At 38.9% G+C, this 23421-nt stretch overlaps 5 protein-coding genes across 5 annotated transcripts in view; 2 read left to right on the top strand and 3 right to left on the bottom strand.

Annotated features, from left to right (window-relative positions):
- The window catches only part of LOC134672898 (SWI/SNF-related matrix-associated actin-dependent regulator of chromatin subfamily A-like protein 1), a 49032-nt gene extending 38673 nt beyond the window's left edge, over window positions 1-10359 (bottom strand). The window contains exons 1-7 of the mRNA XM_063530848.1: window positions 9842-10359; window positions 9001-9217; window positions 7492-7626; window positions 6856-6961; window positions 5264-5347; window positions 1367-1547; window positions 291-441 (exon numbers count right to left, since the gene is read on the bottom strand). Of these exons, the coding sequence (XP_063386918.1) occupies window positions 291-441; window positions 1367-1547; window positions 5264-5347; window positions 6856-6961; window positions 7492-7626; window positions 9001-9217; window positions 9842-10196 (1229 nt within the window). The 5' untranslated portion in view covers window positions 10197-10359. The remainder of the gene's footprint in view (window positions 1-290; window positions 442-1366; window positions 1548-5263; window positions 5348-6855; window positions 6962-7491; window positions 7627-9000; window positions 9218-9841) is intronic.
- A 170-nt stretch (window positions 10360-10529) lies between these two features.
- Window positions 10530-12160, top strand: LOC134672572 (congested-like trachea protein). The gene has a single exon (XM_063530515.1). The coding sequence runs from the start codon at window positions 10716-10718 to the stop codon at window positions 11610-11612; it is 897 nt and encodes a 298-aa protein (XP_063386585.1). The 5' UTR covers window positions 10530-10715; the 3' UTR covers window positions 11613-12160.
- A 3531-nt stretch (window positions 12161-15691) lies between these two features.
- On the bottom strand, window positions 15692-16842 carry LOC134672571 (G patch domain and ankyrin repeat-containing protein 1 homolog). The gene has a single exon (XM_063530514.1). It carries the CDS (start codon window positions 16685-16687, stop codon window positions 15758-15760), a length of 930 nt encoding a protein of 309 aa, XP_063386584.1. The 5' UTR covers window positions 16688-16842; the 3' UTR covers window positions 15692-15757.
- A 568-nt stretch (window positions 16843-17410) lies between these two features.
- Window positions 17411-18445, bottom strand: LOC134672605 (uncharacterized). Its single transcript, XM_063530559.1, has 2 exons — window positions 18078-18445; window positions 17411-18003 (listed from the first exon to the last, which is right to left on the bottom strand). Exons 1-2 carry the CDS (start codon window positions 18282-18284, stop codon window positions 17503-17505), a joined length of 708 nt encoding a protein of 235 aa, XP_063386629.1. The 5' UTR covers window positions 18285-18445; the 3' UTR covers window positions 17411-17502.
- A 437-nt stretch (window positions 18446-18882) lies between these two features.
- The window catches only part of LOC134672614 (NPC intracellular cholesterol transporter 1), an 82322-nt gene continuing 77783 nt past the window's right edge, over window positions 18883-23421 (top strand). Inside the window, exon 1 of the mRNA XM_063530569.1 lies at window positions 18883-19118. Coding sequence (XP_063386639.1) covers window positions 19035-19118 — 84 coding nt within the window. The 5' untranslated portion in view covers window positions 18883-19034. The remainder of the gene's footprint in view (window positions 19119-23421) is intronic.

Genomic DNA, 23421 nt, shown 5'->3' on the forward strand with positions numbered 1-23421 from the left:
GAAACTTCCTACCGAATTCCTTATTGTTATGCAGGCATAAATGACATGATTTAAAAAGGTATTCCGGAATAGTCTTTCACATATCGATCTAGTCAGAAACTAAGCTCTGCTTGGACTTAGTATTTATGAGCCTAAGCGACAATATACATACTTGAATTACATACCGTCAACTAGAGCGAATAAATAATATTTTAAGTTTTGTCCCTATTCACCCCAGTTGACGGTACAAATACAAATATTTATTAATAACACCAAAGACTACTAGAAGAAGGCTGTTTTGGTGCATTTACCTGGTCTTCTGTTCCAGTTCAGTAAGGACCTCCTCCTTGGTGCGCCTGATAAGGAACCGCTTCTGCAGTATAACCTGGAGTTCAGCTAGGTTGGACTGCCCGGTCATGTCCCAGCCGAAATTGGTTTGCTTGGCTGCGCAGTACCTTTTACCTACACAGAGAACAGTATAATATTTAAAACTTCCGCGTTTTGAACACATCATCATCATCATCATTCATCATCTTAGCCATAAGACGTCCACTGCTGAACATAGGCCTCCCCCTTGGACCTCCATTCGTACCGGTTGGAAGCGACCCGCATCCAGCGTCTTCCGGCGGCCTTAACAAGGTCGTCTGTCCATCTTGTGGGTGGACATCCTACGCTGCGCTTGCTAGTCCGTGTCCGTGTTTTGAACACATACTAACTCACATTTACTAGATCAAACACATTCACATTGACCAGTGAAACCTGTGTCGAAACGTCGGTAAATAAAGGTAATTGAATAGCGTTAGACCCGTCTATAAATCGTCGGGTGACAAGCAAAAGTCACTAATAACTAAAAAAAATAAACAAAACTCGACCTTCTTTTAGTACTAATATGGTTCACTATAGCTATGAACTTGTGGTGGTACTAAGTGACTTTTTGCTTGTCACTCGACGAAATGTGAGTTAATACGGAGAACAGTTTCTACTTACTTGATCATTCAATAGGGAGTAATAATACATAATATATAATAGTACTAGGTACAGAAGGTTCACTCTCTAACGAAACGCGTCTATTACGACAGATATGACCGCTAGCACAGAATAAATAATAGTACTAGGTACAGAAGACTCACTCTCTAACAAAACGCGTCTGTTACGATCAGCACAGATATGGCCGCTAGGTGGCGACAGTGCCACGCGCGGCTTATGGCTTTCCCCAAAATTGGGGTGGAACGGATGTACTTTTAGCTACCTGTAGCAAAGCGACGAAATTGCGGAGTGAGCCACGCCTGCCGCTAGGTCAGGCCGAACATCCGGCATCCGGCCAAACAACTATCGGTTAATTGCATCTCTAATCTTGAGCGCTAGCTTATTACAACCAACTATTTACCATATTCATTGTAGGAGTTGAAGAGCTTAGGCTCAATAAGCTCAAGCTGAGTGTAAAGTTCAATAGGTCGACTCAGAGCCGGTGTGCCGCTCAACAATATCATTCTAGCACTCAATTTTGAAATACTCTTGAGCGCTAGAGTGCATTTGGCGTTTGGGGTCTTCACTTGATGAGATTCGTCCTGAGAAATAAAACAATTATACATGTACAGTCGACGTCAAAGATATGTTTACACTGCCTCCTACGGCCTCCTAGCCTAGTCGGTAGTGACCCTGCCTACGAAGCTGGAGGTCCCGGGTTCGAATCCTGGTAAGGGTATTTATTTGTGTGTTCATCGCAAATATTTGTTCCTGAGATATGGATGTTTTCTATGTATTTAAGTATTTATATATAATTATATATTATATATATCGTCGTCTAGTGCCCACGACACAAGCCTTATTGAGCTTACTGTGGGACTAGGTCGATCTGTGTAAAATTGTCCTATAATATTTATTTATTTACTTTTGCACCTTACTCCTTTGTAATAGGGCGAGTCGACTGTACAGTTGTACACGAAGACAAAAAGAGACATTGAAATATAACCCTAGTAGCATTTTCGTTTGGGCCCACGGGGCCAACGGTAGGGAAAACGTTGGGATGAGGTTCGTTCCGTAGCCAACGTAAATTTTTTGTTGGCCCACCATCGCATTTACCAACATTCGCTGTGGCACAGATGCCCAACAATGGGCCTTTGTGTATTTTGGTACGGTTGGCTAAAAAACGATAATATTCGTTGGCCCAATGATGACATATATCGCATTTACCAACATTGGCAGTGGCAGTGATGCCCAACAATGGGCCTTTGTGTATTTTGCTACCGTTCGCTAAACAACGATAACATTCGTTGGCCCAATGGTGACGAATACCGCATTTACCAACATTGGCTGTGGCACGGATGCCCAACAATGGGCCTTTGTGTATTTTGGTAACGTTGGCTAGTCAACGATATCATCCGATGGCCCAATGATGACAAATATCGCATTTACCAACATTGGCCGTGGCACTGATGCCCAACAATGGGCCTTTGTTTATTTTGGTAACGTTGGCTAATCGACGATATCATCCGATGGCCCAATGACGACAAATATCGCATTTACCAACATTGGCTGTAGCATTGCTGCCCAACAATGGGCCTTTGTGTATTTTGGTAACGTTGGCTAATCAACGATATCATCCGATGGCCCAATGATGACAAAAATCGCATTTACCAACATTGGCTGTGGCACGGATGCCCAACAATGGGCCTTTGTTTATTTTGGTAACGTTGGCTAATCAACGATATCATCCGATGGCCCAATGACGACAAATATCGCATTTACCAACATTGGCTGTAGCATTGATGCCCAACAACGGGCCTTTGTTTATATTGGTAACGTTGGCTAATCAACGATATCATCCGATGGCCCAATGACGACAAATATCGCATTTACCAACATTGGCTGTAGCATTGATGCCCAACAACGTGCCTTTGTTTATTTGGCAACGTTGCCTAATCAACGATATCATCCGATGGCCCAATGACGACAAATATCGCATTTACCAACATTGACTGTAGCATTGATGCCCAACAATGGGCCTTTGTGTATTTTGGTAACGTTGGCTAATCAACGATATCATCCGATGGCCCAATGATGACAAATATCGCATTTACCAACATTGGCTGTGGCACTGATGCCCAACAATGGGCCTTTGTTTATTTTGGTAACGTTGCCTAATCAACGATATCATACGATGGCTCAATGACGACAAATATCGCATTTACCAACATTGGCTGTAGCATTGAGGCCCAAAAATGGGCCTTTGTGTATTTTGCTACCGTTCGCTAAACAACGATAACATTCGTTGGCCCAATGGTGACGAATACCGCATTTACCAACATTGGCTGTGGCACGGATGCCCAACAATGGGCCTTTGTGTATTTTGGTAACGTTGGCTAGTCAAAGATATCATCCGATGGCCCAATGATGACAAATATCGTATGTACCAACATTGGCTGTGGCACTGACGCCTAACAATGGGCCTTCGTGTATTTTGTTACCGGTGGCTAAACAACGATAACATTCGTTGGCCCAGTGAGCACAAATATCGCATTTACCAACATTGGCTGTGGTACTGATGCCCAACAATACCAGTTGAGTTTGCTTGTGGCGTCACTAGATGGCGTTACTGTCTCCAAACATCGAAGTTATAGTTATTTTCTCGATTATTCCGGATATAATCATAATATTCTTTTTAAAGTAACTTATAAATCTAATAGCTATAACTATAAAATTTATACATAAATTTAAAAAATTGTATTTTACCAACATTTTCTCAATTTAAATCTCAAAAAACATAAATCTCGCTTACGAAGTTTCGAAGTGCGGTTAGTATATATACAAATTAGAGTGTATAGTAAGTGTACTTGCTTCGAAAATTGGAACGATACAGAGAAGATTAACAACAACTGCTGCCTAGGGCCTTCATGTGGATACAACCAATGCCTACCGTAGTGTAATTGTAATACATATTTATCAGCAAAGGCCCAACGTCGTATTACACAACCACTTACTTAACGTAGGGTAACTGTAGGACTCGTAAACAAAAGCCCATTACATAATTAGACTGTAGGCACACTATAAATTACACAACTATTTACCTACGGTAGTATTGTAAGAATCCTACACAAGGCCCAACGTCAAAGTTACAATGTAGGCCCTTTGTGGGACAAGCTGTGTTGGGCCTTCAATCTGGTGCACGACTACCTACCGACCTACCTGACTTGCCGTTGGGTAATTGTTGAATTTGCAAACAGAAGCACAACGAAAAAATTGCCCTTTTTTATTTTTTTGCAGTTGGCCCTACAGCAAGCCATACGGCCAAATGTAACAATTAACCAACCATCAAACAAATGAGTATAGGCCCAACCACGGCCCAACCAAAACCACCACCGTTGAATAATTGTATGATTTATTTAAATAGGCCCAACGAAAAAATTACACTAATGGCCCTCTGTTGGGAATCTTCGGGAGGGCCTTTGTCGAGGGCCCTCTAGCAAATCGTACGGCCAAATGTAACAATTAACCAACCATCAAACAAATGTGTATAGGCCCAACCACGGCCCAACCAAGACCACCACCGTTGAATAATTGTATGATTTATTTAAATAGGCCCAACGAAAAAATTACTCTAATGGCCCTCTGTTGGGAATCTTCGGGAGGGCCTTTGTCGAGGGCCCTCCAGCAAATCGTACGGCCAAATATAACGGTTGCCCAACTAATACGTAAACAAAGGCCCAACAAAATCCCTACAAGAAAATGCTATTAGGGAATGAACTAGCAACCCGCCCCGGCTTCGCATGGGTTACACAAAACCTAACCTAACCTTCCTCACAGAATAAATAATAGTACTTACTAGGTACAGAAGACTCACTCTCTAACAAAACGCGTCTGTCACGATCAGCACAGATATGGCCGCTAGGTGGCGACAGCGCCACGCGTGGCTTATGGCTTTCCCTAAAATTGGGGCGGAACGGGTGTACCTGTAGCAAAACGACGAAATCGCGGAATGACCCACGCCTGCCTTCCTCAAGAATCACCCCATTGATAGGTGAAAACCGCGTAAAAATCCGTTCAGTAGTTTTTGAGTTTATCGCGAACATACACACAAACAAACAGACAGACGCGGCGGGGGACTTTGTTTTATAAGGTATAGTGATAAACACTATACCAAAAATAAGTTAAAATACTATATTGCACGTGTTTTAATTGAAAGTTATTCTTAGCTTAGCTTCTCTTGTTAATTTCACAACAATACCTACTAATGGGCCACTTAATTTAAAATAAAAGCCTATTAATTAGTTTCTCAGGTACTTACTATAATAACGACGCCGAACTTCTTGTCCCTGAGTAGATCCTTGTGGATTGTAACCATCTTGTAGCTTACTATCACAACTTGCGTCTGAAAGTATATACAAACATACAAACTAAGCAGAGGGTAAATTTACTATATGCATTTTAAGTCAGAGTTTTTTTTTCAGTTGTATCATTTGTGTGAGTCAATCGGTTCTCGCTAGAAATACGGGCGGCCGCGGCCGGTTGCTCTTTGCCGGATAGAAGCTATTGTATATGTGATGTGTCTAGTACTTTATTATATCGGCAAAAAACAGGTATTTCTCTTGCGATGTTTATGTTGATAATGATGACAATTGTCACAAGGTTTCAAAGAACTTTCGGTGATTCTTGACAGCAAATGAGTTCTGTGTCGGAATTTCGTGCAAATGTCGTATTTCTTGTGACAATTGTCTTAGCTTCGCAAAATAAGTACTTATTAACTGGCGATATAGTGGTTTTTTTTTTTAATTAACATGTTGGTGGCAAACGACCACACCGCCCGTCTGATGGTAAGCGGTTACCGTAGCCTATGGAGGTCTGTGACGTCAGTAACAGTGATGTCGACAATTGTCGGACCTGTCACGGTGGTGAAATAGGGGCCTGGTCTTCGCCGGGATTGGCGGTGAGAGAAAGAGCTGGTTAGCCACGCCTAGCCTTTTAAAGATTGTATATACTCCAGAATTTGGGATAGGCGCCGTCGTGGGGTGGCTACTTGGCTAGAGGTCCAGGTCTGAGGATGCTCGTTCGATTCAGGCCTCGACCAATGCCGCCACTGGAGGGCTTATGGTCTCTTCTCTTTTTCTTTGGTTTTACAACTTACAAAGAGAGAAGTGGAAGTGGGAAATGGAAGGGGTAGACTTCGGCGGACTTTCTTTGATCAAATCGGGGAAATCCTGAAGAAAGGCCTAGTGAATGTAGCGAAAGAGGTACGAGTATGTCTGATCCTAGCGCGAACATCGAATCGAATCGCAAATTGCGGGCATCTTTCTCTTTTACTCTAATAAGACACAGAAAAGTAGCAGAGAAAAAAATGCCCGCAATTTGCGAACTTCGGAGTTTCCGGTAGGCCCTCAGGATCGTGGCAAGTGGAAATCCGTGGTCTCTGCCTACTCCTCCAGGGGCGCCGGAAAATAGGCGTGACTACGAGTACGCCTATCTTATCGCCTTTCTTGGCCTAACTCTAACTACTTCTTTCTTGGCCAAACTCTAACTACTTCTTTCTTGGCCTAACTCTAACTACTTCTTTCTTGGCCTAACTCTAACTACTTTCTTGGCCTAACTCTAACTACTTCTTTCTTGGCCTAACTCTAACTACTTCTTTCTTGGCTTAATTCTAACTACTTCTTTCTTGGCCTAACTCTAACTACTTCTTTCTTGGCCTAATTCTAACTACTTCTTTCTTGGCCGAACTCTAACTACTTCTTTCTTGGCCTACGGCGCCCGCGCCGCCCTCGCCCCGCACGCCGTCCCTCCCCGGCGCCCCCACACCGCGCAGGCGAGGACTCATTTAAGCGGCCATATGTATGATGTCATGTATAATTTATATATTTTTATTTGTGTGGCTACTTTTAATACCTGTCTGTCAGCAACAAGCTGAGCATCCTTGTTGCTACTCAGTGTGATGATATTCATCATCGGGATAGTGGGCAGCAGCTCATGGATCTTGCTCTGCCAAGTTTCTCTGAAATTATTTAAAAAAATTGTGGAAAATCCGGTCGTGCGAGTCGGACTTGCGCAGGAAGGTTTCCGTACGCAAAAGACGGCAAAAAAACTTTTGCGTCGGCTTAAGTCGCACACCTCGTAACTCCATTTCAAGGAAATTAAAAGTACCTACATAATTACTACCTTGGAAAACAATACTTGAAGTGGTAAACCTCGTAACTCCCCCGGAGGACTTCCGAGGTTTGCGACTTAGGCTGACGGTTTGTTGTATGGGAGCCCCACATAAATATTTACTTTATTTTGTTTTAGTATTTGTTGTTATAGCGGCAACAGAAATACATCATCTGTGAAAATTTCTAGTGTCTAGCTATCTCGGTTCATGAGTTACAGCCTGGTGACAGACAGACGGACGTGATTTATTTGCCGTTTTTTGCTTAAATGGTACGGAACTCTTCGTGCGCGAGTCCGACTCGCGCTTGGCCGGTTTTATTATTGAGCTCTAGTCAGACTATAGTTATTCTAGTTCATTGTCTATGCCAAATGACTTACCTCATAGAAGAAGTAGTAACAACGAGCAACGGGAAGTTATGCTTGTAATAGCTGGCAATAGCTAAAGCTTGGAAGGTCTTCCCGAGCCCCATGTCGTCTGCTATCATGCAGCGACCGCGGTGTGCTATGCCAAATCTAGAAATTAAAGACAGACTTTCAGTGTGACTGTTCATTTTTTGTTTTTTAGTGTTTGTGCGGAGATAGGAGTCGTGGAATGTATGGAGCTCAATAAATTCCACAACTCTTCTCTTTCCAAACAAATTCTAGTATGTTATAATTCAGCTCGTAGGCAATTAATTTTGGCATATAGTACAATCTACAAGTACCAATCAGCTGTACCAAGTACATCTGATTTAGATACAAAATATGTAATGTAATGTAATAATCCTTTATTTCAGACAGTAGATTGCATTATTTTTCTACAGTTCTTGCGTTTTTTTCTGTCTGTGTGCCATTTATTGGCAAAAGGCCTCCTCCAACCTTCTCCATTCCTCTCTATCCTTGGCAACTCTCGTCCATGTGGTTCCTGCTGTGGCTTTGATGTCGTCCACCCATCTTCTAAATGGTCTACCTCTTTTCCTTTTCTTATGGCCTGTGAACCAGTTCATTATCGATTTCGACCATTTTTCTTTGCCTCTAATTGTATGTCCTGACCATTTCCATTTTAACTTTTTTATTGTTTTTGTGACATCTTTTGTTTTGGTGATCTTCTTTATGGATTTTATTCTTATTTTATCCGATAGTCTTTTCCCCAGCATACTTCTTTCCATGGAGTTTTGGCAAGTTTCTAGCTTTCTAATGTGTGTTTTAGTGAGAGCCCAGGTTTGGCAGCCGTAGGTAAGTATAGGAAGTATGCTGGTATCAAAGAGTTTCCGCTTGATAGTTACATTGATATCTTTATTTTTCATTATTTCCTTTAGGCTCCAATATGTCTTCCAAGCATTTCCAATACGTCTATCTATTTCTTTTGAGGTTAGATCTACCGGAGAGCCAGATATCTATTTCGGCCAGATAATCTCTCCGGTAGATCTAACCTCAAAAGATACAAAATAGGTAATTATTAAATCACGGTATACATTATGCTTTACTGGTTTAGAGTTGCAGAAGACAGTAGGTACAGTGGAGAAGGTTGGAGGAGGCCTGTGCCAAAAGGCACACTGAACTGTGGGACATTTTGTAGTTTACAAAAAAAATTATAATATTAATTTAATAACCATATTTCTGATCCTTGGGAAATGAATGGCTATACATAGATAAATCATGTTCACTATTCCTAAATTAGTTACGAGTGTACTGTCATCCTGATAGTTTAATATTATGTACTCATTAGTAATTAAACAGTATTACACTGTCCTGTGTGTCTAAAGGGGTCCACTGATTAACAGTCTGCCGGACGGTATCAGCCTTTCAGTTAGAACAAAATTTTGACAGTGGGCCCCTTTAATAAAATCTCATTAGAAAAATAACCTCGTTGAAAACCAAATCGCAACAATACTAGCTACAAATTACCTAACTCCATCTTCTTGGAATGGCATCAACTTATTTCTAAGTGTAGCCTCAATGGGAGACAAATCCAGGGTCCTTGGGTCTGTGATCTGCGTCCGCAGGATCTTCAGCACAAACTGTGGTAGGGCTCCAAGCACTATGTGAGGGGCTAGCGGAGCCACCTTTGACATCAACTCTTGGTAGTCATTTATGGAGAAATTCCACAGTTTAGATGAGGGATCTAGAAATACATTTAAAAATAAATTGTACATCTTAGTAAAACAAAACAAAAATAGATCATAAGGCTTGAAAGTAGAGGTTTGAAGAGAGATATCACCGAGGCCATGTTCAAGCAGGTATATAGATAGAATACCTTTATTGGCACACCTTAGTAGAAGTTACAACTTAAGGAAAAGACCAAGTATCTTGTTGGATAGCAAGATTTATTTTTAGGTGATGTGAAAAATCAATATTTTTATCTATAAAAATTTGTATGATATCCTCTAGCCTCTAGCGGCCCACCATACAAGGAAAATTGGCAATCCAATTTGAATCAATGGTATTAGAAAATAGAGTTTTATTTATTTATTAAGATTTAAATTTCATTGGAGGTAATTTGTACTAGTATTAGGACATTGAACCCCAAGAGGTTAAGATATCATACAAATTTGACAAAATGAGACAAGCACGGTAGACAATAAAGGACGCTTAACCCTTTGAATGTGTGCGGTGTGTCAACGAGTAACCTGGTTGGAGTGCATGAAGGTTGATATTGGGTTGTAGCCGCGCGTCTGTCGACGTCTTTGGTAGTCAACGGATTTAATTATATTACTTTACCTTCTAGTGTTATGTTAAAAAATCTTACCATAGCTCTTAGAAGGTATAGATTTAAAGACATTAATGAGAGGAGGGCAGAATTCCGACGGATTAACCTCGAACCTCTCTTCCGAAATGAGGTACACAGTACCACTCACAACTTTAGTGACCGGCACACTGCTTTCAGGCTTTGCGTAAGGATGGAAAGTTCTATTCCCGTTACCAAAGTTACCAGAATTTCGTACGGGACCAGCCCAAGATTGCCTTAAAGGGGTCCGAGGGGACGGTGTGCTGATTGGAGATGGGGAAGACACGATAGATTTGTTTTGATCCTGTGCCTTGTTTTGCCGCTTTTGTAACGCAGCGAGGCGTTTTCTTTCTATTTCCTCCTTTGTGCAAGCCATATTACATGGCCAGCTCAGCTTGAATATAAACTTTCTACGGTGTTTTGGAATAGTAGTTCCCTTTTAACTTCTAAACACAAAAGAAAAACAGCAAAACCGCGCACTGATTTTTTTTCAACTAATTTGATTTCTTGACGCTGTCATTGTCACTGTCAAATACCAGATGTCTTCATTATTTAAGAAAAGTAGGAAAACGCTTATTTATTAAACAAATCATTTAAGTAATGTGTCTTAAAACAGTTAAAGCGCTGTCTTAAATAGCAAAACGTTCCATTCTAGTCGAAAGTATCCACTATGACCATATTTTTCTGACAATTTTGAACAATACATACGTAAATTGGAAAGCATTACACGAAAGCGGACTTGGACTTTGACATTTCAATCAACTAGATTTTAAACTGTAATCGAGTAGGAAATTGAGACAATCAGGACAAGAACAGCTTTATAGCTGTTGACCCTGAACCAACGTAGACTTGTAGTTCCTACTCTCCCTTCGAACAAAACGATACAAATCTAAAAATGTCTGAAAAAAGCAGCCCAATTAAATACTTTTTAAGTGGTGGATTCGGTGGTGTATGCACAGTGTTAGCTGGTCATCCCATGGATACAGTGAAAGTAAGATTGCAAACTATGCCACTGCCGAAGCCGGGCGAAACGCCTTTGTACAGCGGTACTTTCGACTGCTTCAAGAAGACTATCAACAAGGAAGGTTTTCGTGGTTTGTACAAGGGCATGTCGGCGCCCTTGACCGGGGTAGCGCCCATTTTCGCGATCAGTTTCTTCGGATTCGGGCTCGGTAAGAGGCTGATAGCTCGTTCTGAGGACCAGGTGCTTTCTAAGCCAGAGCTGTTCGCCGCGGGTGCCTTCTCGGGGATCTTTACGACGTCTATCATGGCGCCCGGTGAGCGGATCAAGTGCCTGCTGCAGATCCAGCAGGGTGGCAACGCGCCGCAGAAGTACGCTGGCATGGTTGACTGCGCCAGACAGTTATACCGGGAGGGCGGCATAAGGAGCATCTACAAGGGCAGTGTAGCAACTATTTTAAGAGATGTGCCAGCCAGTGGTATGTACTTCATGACCTATGAATGGGTGAAAGAAGTGTTGGTGCCGGCCGATGCGAGCTCTAAAATGAAAATGCTGGCCACTATAGTTGCTGGTGGTTGCGCTGGGATAGCTAACTGGCTTGTAGGCATGCCAGCTGATGTGTTGAAGAGTAGGCTGCAGACGGCACCTGAGGGAACATATCCTAATGGTATGCGAGATGTGTTCAAGCAGCTCATGGAACGAGAAGGCCCGACAGCCCTGTACAAAGGTGTAACTCCCGTTATGCTCCGAGCGTTCCCGGCAAATGCAGCATGCTTTGTTGGCTTTGAGCTAGCCATTAACTTCTTGGACTGGGTGGCACCAAAGCTTTGATAGTGTTATAAGAAACTAGATCAACAAGAATTATTTGTACAGTATACTAGTATAAGATTCCTCTAAGTTTTAAATACAATGTACTAGAAAAATGTAAATCAGATATATTTTTTGGCTCGATTCATGACAGTGCTAGTTGCACTTGATGCCAAAATAAACAAGCTTTATTTGGCAGGTAGTATTTGTAAGAGATCATGTTTATTTTTTACTACTAATTGTTTACATCACTGCCTAATGTTATTAGGAGATATTTAAAATAAAACGTATATAATTACTTGATTCCTCCCTTATAAAGCTTATCAGTTTTGATAAATATCCTCAGTGCTAGGATTCTATTGTATACTAAAGTATATAACCTAAGTGCTTGAAGAACGAAACTGTTTAGCATTATAAAGGTCTCGACCTAAGCCATAAATAGTGATATATTTTTAATTATGTAGTTGTTTTATTTAGCATTGATATTTTTAATGTTATTACAGACAATATAATATAACAGATTATATGACAGATATGGTTTAAGTGCCTTGTATTACACATATTTACCATGATATTGTGTATCTTTAACTCCTTATACTTTGGACTGCAGATTACAGATACCAATTGTGTAGAATTGTAGATAAAGACAGTTATCAATATTAACCTTTGTCAAAAATCGTGGGTTCAAACCTCAGTTGTTATAGACGGTCAAGCAAATCTTGTCAGTAGAAAAGGGCGCGAAATTAAAATTTTCTATGAGACAATATCCCTTTGCACCTACATTTTTCAAATTTGCCACCTTTTTCTACTGACAAGATCTGCTTGACCAACTATATGTATAGAGCAGAAAAAATAATCTCGAATAAATACAAAAAGATGTCTAAAAATTAGGTCAGGATCCTTTTTATACAGACGAGGTTAATTAACCTTTTGGCCGCCGGACCTAGTCCGCAAAGACGCTCACTCACACGCCAGAGCAAATTTTAAGTAAACAACTAATAAAAAGTTTAGGGATTGCAAATAGTGATATCGATATTTACAATATTATGGTAAAAATCTTTTTAATTTAGCTTTGTTCTTATCCTGTTTTAATTTCATTCCAAATTGCCAAAATTAAACATATGTTTTACACCCGAAAATGTTTAAAATATAGGGATTTAACATAAAAAACAACCACTAAACAATGTCGATTCAAGACGTGATATCGCCGCACTAGGCTGTACGAGAAGTCTTTTATACAAGACAACGGCGCCCATGGACTGCCCGCAATGCAGACCGACAAGGACTGTTTCCGCGCGGATCAAGTAATAATAGTCTCTAGGTCAACGGCGTAAGCGCTTGTCGGTACGTAAACTTTATTGGCGTAACGTTAAAGCTGCGCATCATGTGTCGATAAAGTCAATATACCGGAACTGTTTTAGTGAAAATTACACGTGGGTTGAATTTTTAATGAGTGAAGATATTATTCCGGAATTAGAATCTATCATTATAATTTCAGTTTGGTTTACATTAATCTATAGGTAAACTCTTATCAAAAAAACGTTCAACGACTTGTTACAAAAAAATTACACATTAACTTCAATGTTATAACAATGTCGTATATAAAAAATAATGTTGTTGTTGTTAAGAAATAATAAGGTTTTTAAAATGTTTAAATAATTAATGGAAATAGTGCCTCGGACAAGATCCGCAGTGAAACATTGGACTATTGGAGTGCAAGGGTCCTCTTGCCACTCTAACCTGGTTAATGGGAACTTGATAGGATATTGAAAAGATAAAACCAAATATATGACATGCAATTTAATACAATTCGCTAACTACTACAATGCACTCCGCTTTAGGGCGGGCGCTGCTCAGAATACAATCGGTTTCTCTAAACTGTCGGCGGTTATGGGATGACACTATAGTAAACCTTAATCTACGATCGCGAGATGAACGAGACGCGGAGTCTTGGCCAAAACCTGGGATAAAAGTCTAGTGCACTCACGGGTACCGAACGTAGCTATCATCCACAGGCCCGCTGGTATTTAACGCAGCAGGCGGATCGCTGACGGTGGGCGACGGGCGTTCCTCAAGCTCCGGCTTTGGCAAGCCCGGGCGAGAACAACCCGCGGCGCTCAGGAGTTCCACAAGAAGAACCCGCGCGATGAGACCTTGGGGTCGTCGGACCGCGGCAAGGCTGTCCGACACACGGCTCGCGGGTCAAGGCCGTGCCCTACGGCTTGATGGTGGCGCCAACGTGATGCGCCTCGGAGCCGATAGGCCACGCAAGTGAAGGGGAGGCCTGTGTGAAGCACCTCGGGATCGCCAGGCGGCACGCAGTCCACAGGCCTTGGAAACTGCGCCCTGCGGTGAAAACCAGCGTCCCCACGACGCTCAGCACATCAGGGAGCGCGCAACGGCGCTCGGAGCAACACGACCGTCGGCCATGCTTGCGCTCGCCGGCGGCACGGAAAGCACTCGGTGGGCTACGCCCTTTTCGCGCACAACACACACACACACGGCGCACTTTACATATATCCCAATCTTCCACCGGCCAGGGCAGGCGGCGGAAGGGGGCGAGGCGGTTTATTTCGATATTCAATTAGGAGCTGTATAAATGCTAGCGTGCCCCAGTACCAACTCCCATCCATTGTCGATTCTAGCAAAATCCCCAGCCCTCCGTTTCGATCCATATCGACGCATCAAACGTCAAACCAACTTAAACCTTTTCCAAATCATATGACTCTCGAAAAAATATCAATGCTCATTAATACTTGTAATATTTTAAGTGGTTAATAATAATTACTAATAATTATATTTCTATCGTACGTTTCCTACCTTGTTTCATTCAGAATACCTTCTTTCCGATGCGGTAACTAAACGCGTAGTCTACTCTCTGACAGTTCTCCTGTCAAGATTTCAACCTTTTCACACCTTCATATTCACTATTTATGTTTCATAAAAATTCCGAAAATGATTCTAAAATACTAATTAAATTAGGAAGTGACCTATTTGAGCAGTTGGGGTAGACCAGGGGGATCATTTTGATATGCATGAAGCCAGGTTTGGTTCAACAATCTCCGCGCAATCTGGGTGACAAGTTCCGTTCAAGTGGCATACTCTTTAGACTTGTTTCTTCGAAACCAGCTAACCAGGAGGCAGGATATGCCAACCAACCTACAGCTGAGAAGGTACATTATAGTTTTACCTAAGTGTCATACTCTGGTGTATGTTATTTTGTTGGAAATGCGACAGTCATGTTGTACCGGTTATCTTGTATGGAAAAACATGTATTTATCCTAGGCAAATACGTAGCATCGCTACAACAATAAAAGTAAAGTCTGATAAACAGGTATGTCCCTGTACCACACTTGTGCGAAGCGGTCGCTGCGGTGTATCCCTTCCCACTAAGCTATAAAATAACATCAATTATTTTTTTTATTTATCTCTTCTGCAATTAAATAGTCCACAATCTACAATGGCAAATTTACTTGTCTGACTCTACTTTATAGAGCTAAAGAAGCTACCTGAACTTTAAATATAGTTATGCCTATTTGACTTTCGTTCTACGTATTCTAGTAAGTAGTTACTTACTATTCGTTGAAAAAAATTGGCGATTAACAAGTGTTCAAATACTTAGATAAAATCATATTTCTGACTTTATATTTACTTTAAAAATTCCCATATCGAGTTAACATTCCCATCCCTAGCTGTCTTTTATACAAGACAACGGCGACGAGGAACATGAAAAATGTTGAAAATTGGAGCAATTTTTTTAAATGCCTTATTATAAAAGAAGGGATTTATATAGCGGCTTAAAAAGCAAATAAATGAAAAAACAAAGACCTTAAATATGAACACGAGTGTAAATGAAATTGCAATTTTTATTATTTTCACATTAACTCAGTGGTTGAATTTGTGTCTTGTATACAAGACGACGGCGCCAGCGTATCGTTCTATCGTTGTCTTCTATACCGGACAACGGCGGTCAAAGGGTTAACTAATTTTTGTGTATTGTATATTATATTCTATATATTATCTTGTAGTTAGATGGTGGTCAGTCTCAGTAAATTGCACAAACTACTTAAAACAAAACTTCTAAAAATACAACAAACAACATGTCAATACTTGCAAATATTTATTCATCAATCATCAGTCATTTATTACTTCATGATAACTTGACTATTTTAGTAAAACTCTCTTCTGAAATTGATTTCCATCTTTTTATTACTCTCATATTCTCTAACCAATGACTTCCTTGTTTTATGTTTGACTGTATCTTCCTTTGGCTCTTCTTTTTTCACATTTCCTAGACCTTTCCTGTCCTTTTTTTGCACAGTCTTGATGGGATATTTCTTACCTGCTCCCTCAGGACCTAGTCCGGAATCTCTATCCCAACCGGCCTTTAGCATAATTTGGTATCCTCTATTAGTTTGCGGAATGGCATAATTTGTTGGTATTTTCTTTCCTTTACTAGCATTTATATTATGTATAGTAGACGACAAGTGCTCCTGCTCATCGGGATATACTTGGTTGCAGATGGAACAATGAAATTCTTTTAATTTTACTTTGGTTTTTGATTGAACTTTTATTTTGTTTTCCTCTTCTTTTTTACGCTTATGACTTATCAGTATATCGGCTAATGCTAGATTTTTATTCTGAATAACAAGACTCTGGGCCGAGTTACCAGCTTTATCCCGAATCGTGGTGTCAATTCCTCTCTTCAATAGCTCTTTCACAGTATCTACGGAGTTAGCCTGACAAGCTATCATGAGTAAGCTCCAACCGTAATCATCAATGATATTTATTTTATCTGGAGATAAGTCCAACGCTTCTTTAGTAGTATCAATATCATTATTTTGTACTGCTATAAACAGGTCTTTATTTGATATTGGATCATCACATTTACGTTTAAATGCACGTTTCTTTGAATTTGATATAGGATTGTTTTTACTTGATGACGGCTGAATATTATTCGTTTTACTTACTTCTTCTAAATATATTCTTCTTGCTTCTTCTCCACTTATCGATGTGTTAATTTGGAACTTCTTTTTGGATACTAGTTCTTCGGTTGGCGAAGTGGGCCGAACAAAGTTACTGTATTTCTTGTTAGACATTTATCTTCTTTAAACGTATAATTTTTAAGCTTGACGTTACTTTAATATTATTAGGTACATTATTCTTACATTGCTCAAAACCGAAATAAATTAACTTTACACCATTATTATTAAAAATACGGAGAAAAAATCTGGAGATCATAAGAATTTACAATGACAATAAGTGACGTCATTGACGTCAAAGTGAAATGACAGCACATTGCGTTTATAGAGAATGCAATCAACTGCGAATACTTGATTCAATAAAGCGTGCTCGCAAACAGAATTATTTATTACTTTATAGAATATAAGAAAAAAATATTGAATGCGGACTTATTGCCTTTAGGCATTTATATGTATCTTTTATACATGGTCCAGTGACAGCTGAAGCCCGTAATTTTACTTGCTTCTGTTATATGCGCCGTGTGCAATATAAATGTGTTGTTTTACCTCCAAGCAGCAATAACTCAAGGGTTTCCAAACACCGGTCCGCAGCGCAGGCTAGCCGATTCACCACGCGAATAGAGGAACATTTTAAAACCATCTGACCTGAGGACCTATAGTGAAAATAGCTCTCACAATAAGAGAAGCAGATAGCGAAATTTCGGTATTCGCTATAGCCGCTTTAGGCCCTCTGCCCTCTCTGGTATAGTGAAAACAATTCTTGCAATAAGAAAAGCAGATATCGATATTTCGGTATTCGCTTTAGGCCCTCTGCCCCCTCTGGTAACATAAATAAATCTATTATTTATATTTTTTTATTATTTATTATAATTTTTTGGATACTCAGCATTGTACAAAAAAAAAACCTAGATTTACAACACATTATCAAATTATCACTTAGAAAGTTCTCTGGCTATGCTCTTCAAAGCCTCCGTCTGCTCCTTGATTAATTTTAATTTTTGCTTCAAATAATCCTTTTTAAATTTAAGATAGTCCTCTTTCACCTGTAGCTTCCGCTCCTCCATGTTGGTTAAGGCATCACAGTTGAAGTAGCAATTAGAATGCTTTGAAGTTTTGTATTTATTGTTCTTAACTTTAATTTTTCTCCGTTCCGAGGTGAAAACTTTTGTTTCTGGGGGAGATTCGGGCTCACTAATTGATCCTGTGTGTGTGTATTCCATATCGTTATTAAAGCTATGGTCCTGTAATAGGTCTTGATCTAAGGGGATAAATTCCGGAGTCTCTTCTCGCGGCGGGCTCTCACTCTTTGTAGGAGAATTTTTTATTCTTAGGGCTTCCTGTTCAGGTGACATGTGATTGTTGGTTGTTGCAGGTAACTGTTTGTAAGCATCCAAACTTCGCTTTTTTGTCTTTGACCGAAGATCTTGCCAAGTCTGAAAATCGACAATACAATTTATAAGTTATAGGTGTGTATTTTGTTTTAAAGAAGATAATTCAAAAGTAATACTTTTCTCCACTGTCTCCACGTCTTCTTGGCGCCGGCTATGGAATTACACTCCGTTGCTATATTCTGCCATGTTTTCTGGCAATTCTTGTATGAAATCCCTTGCCGAATATTAGTGGATAATAACTCTGGGTTTTTCCCTATTAGCTCAAGAAGCTTCTTCTTTTGGCGCGCTGTAACGTAAACGCATCTTTGCCTCTGTCTTTCCATTACTTTAACACGGATGCGGTCACCCCATATCCGGTGAGTTCTTGTCGATTAGAACTAACAAACTGGCACAGTTAATTTTCAAAACCACACAGTTTACCTATATTATTTTAATAACATAAATAGGTATTCAACCGCAATAATGAAGGACCATTCAAGGACCGTTCTTCAGCTGTAATAGATAAAGAATGTATAAATCTGTCAATCAATGTGCTGACTGGTTTAAAATGATACATGATCATGGTATTCAATATTTAAATTTTATTATGAAAACTATTATAGGAGCTTCCATTAAGTAATAAACAATTAAAAAAGGGTTCTTGCAATTAATATGAATGTAACATATTATGTAATGTCTATCTTCTGAACGACAGCCATTTGACAATACAATGTAGCGATTGCCAGTAAAAAATAATAAAAATCTAGTCTTAGATACAAAATAAAAAATGGTTCCATTTGTCAAAGGAATAGTAGGCTAAATTATAAAACAAAGAATTTAATTAAACGTATATTATTGTAGTTTATGTGGTTTTAGAAGTTTTTACGTTTTCATATGGCAACAATAAACCCATCCATTTTGATTTGCGTGTTGCCTGTCATCCGAGCGAATCGAAATCAGTCACTCAATAAAATTCAATGGAATAGGAAGGAAACTACGCAACTCGTGTAATTTACGAATAAAACGTTATTTAGGTGTCTAATTATGATATGACAAATCTGGTGATAAACGGACAAGAGTGACAGTTATAAGTAATGGCTGATTATAGTGCAAAATGTTTGCACAGTTTTCTCCGTGCCTCCTTGGGATTTCTGCTTGTGGCACAACTAGCGCAATACGTAAGTAGTTATGATGGTTTCATTATAATAATGTTTTTCCGCACTGAATATCTTGCTGGAGAGCTATTCTGGAACTTTTGGACGTTAATTACTTGTAATCTCAGGTAGATTGTGGCCATGACTTACTACGTAAAACCTACCTACATCTTTGTTTGCAAAACAGTTCTACATTCGCGAAACGAGTAGACATTTTCCTAATCGTAGTTATAATTGTTGGGCACGTGACTACTTGGTTGGAATTAGTTATTAGGAATGTTCTACTTTTTAAATATGATGAATCATATAATCACATGTACCTAAAAGTAAATAAAATGAAGGAAATAATTTTTGATACGTATACCTATACCTTCTCTACTATCGTCATTGTATTTGCTTATATTATTCATTGTATAACTTGCTGTAGTTCCTGTTTGATAATATTCTGTAGTTCCTGTTTGATAATATTCTCATACACTGACACACTTTTTTCCAAGAATTTTTTCCAAGAATTAATCACTTGACAATTATTTATATTAACAATACTTTCTCCACCTATGATCCTATTATTGTCAGTATTGTCACAGACATGTTTTGCTAAAAATAATTTTGTTATTGTGTTTTGCATCAACATAAAGATTGCATAACAAGGTACAATAACAAAGATTACAATTCATACTATTTGTAGTTATAGGTATCCAATAAAGCAAAGAAATAGAGTTTAATACTTGTTCATAATGTTATTTTCTTCCTATAGATACATATTTGGATTTTGCATAGAACTTGGCACTCATTTAGATCTCCATTCTTTTTGTGGTGAAGCCCACAGCCAAGCAAAATTTTTGTATTGAACTTGGCTCTCCTTTTTTACATTTATGTTTATGGTGGGATTCATACTATTTGCAGCAAGGATCGGAACCAGTTTTTTCCAAAAACTTCGAACCATATATTTCAAATAATTTTATACTACATAATGTAGTACTCAGTTGTGTTTTTAGGTAGACTTCATATTACATTGCCCCCCCCCCTGACCCCCCTGCCTCTGCCAGCCTTAAATCAATACACAAGTGAAAGATGTTCCTATTAAGGGGGTTGAGTCATGAAAAAGTTTGAAATACACTGTTCTTAATCAATTCAGAAGGTGAAGTTGGCATTTGTTGGTGGTTTTAGATGTTAGTTTTGCACTGGTCAGTCCGTCATCCCTCCTGGTTCCTTAGAACCTTAAAAAAAAGAAAGAGCTTAGAAAAACCTTATTCTTCACTTTATTTCTTTGTTCTTTAAGAAAGTGAATGATATTGTAATGGAAAATTTTTGTAATGTGAAAATATATTTAATGTGAACATTTGTTTTATGATTACACCAAATGATTTGAGTGTTTGGACTAAATTAGTTTATCTTTCTCCTATCTAATGATATGAAAGTTTTATTTACTTACTTACTTACTGCCGTGGCGCAGCAACCCGAAGTGGATCTTGGCCTCTGACACTAAGGAACGCCATGCTTCTCTGTCTAGCGCCGTTTCTGTCCAATCGACGGCACCGAGCTCGTTCAGTAAAGTAAAGTTCAGTAAAGTTTTATTTACTTAATGGATTTGATTAATTATATTTTACATTACTATTTGTTTTGATTCTTATGAATCTTAATTCTAATTGAAACAGAGTCATGACAATGCATATAGTTGTGACAATGTTATTCAAAATATGTATCAGTCCTCGTAATTAAGAAGTAGCAAGTAGGTAGCAATGATACTCGAATTATGTGGCTCAAGGCGCCTAATGGCATTAACCCTTTACCATGTTGACATTTCAAAAATGACAATCTAATGTTTGAAGTGCCTTATGTGGGAATTTGTCTTAGCCTGCTAAAGGGTTAAAAATTGACTATGAAACCTTAAAAATGGCTGATTTTCTTTATTAAGCATCCTATTGACAGCTTTTATACTACAAATAAAAATATAATAGCACTGTTATCTTAACATTAACAGCCTCCTAGCCTTGTCGGTAGTGACCCTGCCTATGAAGCAGGTCTTGGGTTTGAATCCTGGTAAGAGCATTTATATGTGTGTTCATTACAAATATTTGCTCCTGAGTTATGAGTGTTTTCTATGTATATAAGTATTTGTATATACATACATGTGTATATTAAATATATCGTCGTCTAGTACCCACAACACAAGCCTTATTGAGCTTACTGTGGGACTAGGCCGATCTGTGTAAAATTGTCCTATAGCACACATATACATATTATATATTGTCCTATATACATTTATATTTATTTACTTATCTACAGTCTTAGCAAATTACTTACGTTTTGTGATAAGCAAGTGATGCATACTGCCATAAGCTTGTATGGGACTGATAACAGTGATAACATTGTTAGCCAATACATACTCTGGTCAAAGGGGCACTTGTAGAAATAACTGATTTTATGATTTGTGATTAACAGTTACAAGAACCCGTTACATACATTTGAAACATATATTTCAAATGGTATAGAGCTCCTTTCTTCTTCTTCTTCTTCTTTATTAGGGGCTATATAAGGCTCCAGAGCCTATGTATCACTGCAACCATTCCTGATCTATTGTGATCGCCACCTACTACAACTCTCGATCCTACCCTGCAACTTCAAACAGCTGCAGGATCCTTTTGGTCTCGAGAGACTTTACCTCCTCCGGGCGTAATATGTGTCCGCCCAAGATTAGGTCACGAGTACGCATTAGGCTCCTTTACAGGACTTTATGAATATCAACTAAGAGTTATACATATAATAGATAGGTTAGATTGTTAACTAACGGGTTCATAATCTTAGGGTATCAGATATAAGCTATTTCTGTTGCTAGTCCAAATTCTGTTGAAATGAAAAACTCAAGAAATCCCTCTCGGAGCCACGGGCACAGCTAAGGTTGCCTCCAGAATCTCGCGAACTAAATTGACAGGTCAATGTGCACAAATGATACCACAGTTTGGCCAGTGCTGTTCATATCGATATTTTCAAAAAAGTTTCAATTAGAGAATATCGCGAAAATTCACCGCTAGCGGCGCTACTGTTGCGCGGTCAGTTAAAATGTATCTTTAAGTAATTTAAATTATTTTACAAATCTTACTTGGTATTTCGAAAATTGTGCTTTTTTATAGTAATAGATACAAGGATATTGGATAAACATATTGTAGGTAATTAAATAAATATTTTATTATATTTATTTTATTTTATTTGTTAGGAAAACTTACAGCTAGAGTAACAAGTTGTAGATTAATAATTGTAGGTAAATAAAAAAAAGGATAACATAGAAATAGTGATTTTGGCTCAAAATACAAATAAGGCCGACCCAGACGGGGAATAAGATAAAATATCTCATTTATTTTGTGTGGTGTGGACGTAAAAATTAAATCGTCTCGGTGATCCCTATTGCTTCGATTGTAAAGAAGACCAGTCCCTAAACTGGACATTCAAGTTGACAATTAGGTCAGAATTTAAATACAGTTAGACAAAAAAAGTCAGCAGCGATTTTAATAGTCCACGCAGTGCAAGTATTATTTTAAACGTCAAAATTCTATGAAATTATGACGTATTAAATAACAGTTGCACTGCGTGGGCTATCAAAATCGCTGCAGACTTTTCTTGGTCTAACTTTAATTATCGATCAATCTCATCTACCAATTACGTTGTGTAAAATTAAATCACCAATTTTAGATTTATGGCGACAACCGCGACCTCTTGATATAAACAACTTGCCCCCAAACCTGCATATTAAGAGCCAACAGGAGTGGTCATTTCTCCATACACACGTACTCGACTGTTTCCTTCGTCGGTTTGATGCTAGAGCAATGATTTTTTCAACACAGATTAATATTGTCAATATCTGTGTCGGACCGTTTTGCTGTTTTTGATATTTTTGTTTTTTAAGGCGCTAGAGCCTTTCAAAAATGGCCAAAATGGCGTCATTGACTATGCCGCAATGAGAGGCGTAGTATTCAAAACTGATATCAATTAGCCAAAAAAGCAAAACGGTCTGGCACAGATAATTTCATAAAATAAAATAAAAATAAAAATAATAATTTAGATTTCCAAATTTGCTTACGATTGGTTAAGCTTTGGAGGAGGAAACGGTCGAGTACGTAACCTCGATTTTTGAAATTTTTACGCAGGATTTTTCGCCTTGTCCTTATCGCACTAGTTTTAGGAGCCGCTTCCGTTAGCGAGATCGGTATATTTACCTAAAATATTTAAAACTCAGCTCCTGTTTCGTCTTAACATTGAAATTTGTCAGTTTCACATCCCCACCTCCTGATTTGATTGGTAACGTCACAATCTTACAATCGAATCAACC

Source organism: Cydia fagiglandana, chromosome 17 (genome assembly GCF_963556715.1).
Source record: "Cydia fagiglandana chromosome 17, ilCydFagi1.1, whole genome shotgun sequence".
In the NCBI taxonomy this organism is placed as follows: domain Eukaryota; kingdom Metazoa; phylum Arthropoda; class Insecta; order Lepidoptera; family Tortricidae; genus Cydia; species Cydia fagiglandana.